This window comes from Priapulus caudatus, unplaced genomic scaffold (genome assembly GCF_000485595.1).
Source record: "Priapulus caudatus unplaced genomic scaffold, Priapulus_caudatus-5.0.1 Scaffold17, whole genome shotgun sequence".
Taxonomy (NCBI): Eukaryota; Metazoa; Priapulida; class Priapulimorpha; order Priapulimorphida; family Priapulidae; genus Priapulus; species Priapulus caudatus.
In genome coordinates this window covers 483,441-485,940 of record NW_014577078.1, presented here as the reverse complement: position 1 = coordinate 485,940, position 2,500 = coordinate 483,441, and the positions used below count along the sequence as shown (strand labels likewise).

The window sequence follows — 2,500 nt, the reverse complement described above, 5'->3', positions numbered from 1 at the left end:
ATTAACGCAGAAAAATACGTTGACAGAATCAGCTTTAGATTGATAATTTGCTATGAAGTAATTCCCCCGCTGTGTCTTCAAACACTGCGACCTTCTTTAACGAACAATCGCCGTTTGCTTGAGTTATTTTCGAATGCTCGTGGGTGTCTACCAAAATCTGATAGATCTTGATTTGATTGTAGGCTGTTGAGGTAGAAGGTAGAACGAAGTGTTTGCGTCTACCAAAATCTTATTAGTTCTCGGGCGATTTTCGCTGGCGAACGTGTTGCACGGTGATGGCGGTTCAAATCGCCATTACCGATGCGAGTAACAATGCTGTTTATGGACACTGATGAGCACCTGTGTATCCATTAGCTCATATACGGGGCGGCGGGTGGAACGAGTGAATGTCATTAGTGGAAAATGGCGATTCATGGGCGGTCGCGCCGCATATCCGTCACGTTAGCTGACTGCACGGCTGTCGTTGTCGGTATTGGTAAAACGATTTGAGGCGGGTTAAATAGCGATGATCAGTCAGAAATGAGAGCACTCCGGTACGCATTCTGTGCTCTGATTAGAGAAAGTAACGCGGGTGCAAGACGAAGCGTCTTCTATGTATTTATTTATGCATTCGTATGGTCGCGCAACACATGGGCTCATTTCGTGGAGCTCCATCTCCGTTGCGAACAACACGAGCGATGCGCGTTGGATAGAGAGCTTACATGTCCCCCTCTCACCTGTGTATCGCATACCTGTATTACCAATATATATGTGGCTTTGTATCAATAAGCGTGCTCCTTAGCTTCGCGCGCGCGCGCGTGTGTGTGTGTTTGTTTGTTTGTTTGTGCATTGCATTCATTCTTCCGCGCCTTGCTTAACCCCAAAACCCAGGGGAGCCCTTTAAGTTTTCTCTCTCTGCTCGTCCCCCGCCGCCGCTCTCTCTCTCTCTCGTCTCGTCTCTCTCCTCTCTGCGTCATCTCTCTCTCTCGTCCTCGTCGCTCTCTGGCAACCTTTCACTCAACCACCTATTTTCCCACTGACCCCATCCAACCAGAAAATACGCACACAAGGAGGAGAACCGACACAGCGCAGCCGCAGCAAGGCAACGCTCGCACGCACGCACCGCACGGCAGCGCACGCACGGGCACCGGCAACGAGCAGCGCACAGCACACACACACACACACAGCACGCACAAGCACACATTTAACCACTTAGCATTTAATACACACGCGTCTACCCACCCTCATACTCATTCACTCACTTACCCATATCCACACACCAAACCAGTACACATTATACATCAAGTGTGTGCATGTTACTTCCTCCCTCCCTTGGTTTTCCATCTCCCCTCTCATATGCCAGTGAGAAATTTTATGTGTGCCATACTCCATTAAAGATGGGTTTATTGGTATTGCACTACAAATCACAATTGCACCATAAAATCAACTTAGACACTGCTGATTCTCAGGGGAAAGTTAACTGCTTTTGGGGGAATTTGAGTCTAAATGCAACCGGTGAAAGTAATTTATGTTTTAATTAAAGATTTTATGTCGACAGAATCTGCAGCTCTAAATTACCTTTTTCCCTTGTGGTGTGGAATCTCTGCTTTTCACACCGGCGGGGCGCAGTGCAGCGGCAGGCGTTAGACAAAGTATAAAATCAATGTAACCGCCACGATAAATTGCCACGATAGCATGATTTCACGTAAGAGATGAGGTATAACGCAACGATGCTGCTGAACAGACGACCACCCAGCAAAGATGCTTACAATCTACTACTCGAGTTTGCATCTAGAGATATAACAGCACCAGCCAGCCACTGCTTCACCCTTTCACGCTACACTTACTTTGATAGTTTATCTAGTTTCTCCCAATTCCACTGCTAGATGGGCTCTCGAGTTCTCCGTGCCTTAGTGTTACTCCACACGCTGGGCAGCATGGGGTCGCATCTAAGCCAAGCTCCCGACCCGGGCGTTTCCGATTAGCTAGAAATAAAAAAAAGTTCAGTCAGCAATTGGGTCAATCAATAGGTAGGTAATCTGGTATTGTCACACGTAAGAGGGTATAACAATTATAACACAATGCATAACCCTATAAGTCCAATTTACTTTTTTATATCAGAATTATACTTTGCAGAGCAATTTTTGAGATGTTAATTAATAGTTAGGAACGTAGATCAAGATAACACACGCACGCACGCACGCACGCACGCACACACACATATAGTATATATCAAGAGTCGGCATAATAGCAACCATTTCTATTATGACGCTCTGATAGTATATAATATATAATATATATATACATATATAGTCAGGAGCGTATATGACAAATTTGTCATTATACGCTCCTAGATATATATATACATGCATGCTGTGTTAGTCTTTGGAAAGCGTATAATACATAATATATACATTTATTTATTTATTTATTTAGCTATTTATTTATCTTCCAACAGAACGTCAACAAGGCCACGAGCAACCATGTGAAGATACTCCTAGGCGATCCTAGCCACGCAGGC

The 2,500-nt window shown here is 44.9% G+C and overlaps 1 protein-coding gene across 1 annotated transcript in view; it reads left to right on the top strand.

Annotated features, from left to right (window-relative positions):
• The first annotated feature begins 1,376 nt into the window (after positions 1-1,376).
• LOC106810480 (E3 ubiquitin-protein ligase RNF220-like) overlaps positions 1,377-2,500 on the top strand; it is a 9,843-nt gene continuing 8,719 nt past the window's right edge. The window contains exon 1 of the mRNA XM_014813862.1: positions 1,377-1,388. Within this exon, the coding sequence (XP_014669348.1) occupies positions 1,377-1,388 (12 nt within the window). The remainder of the gene's footprint in view (positions 1,389-2,500) is intronic.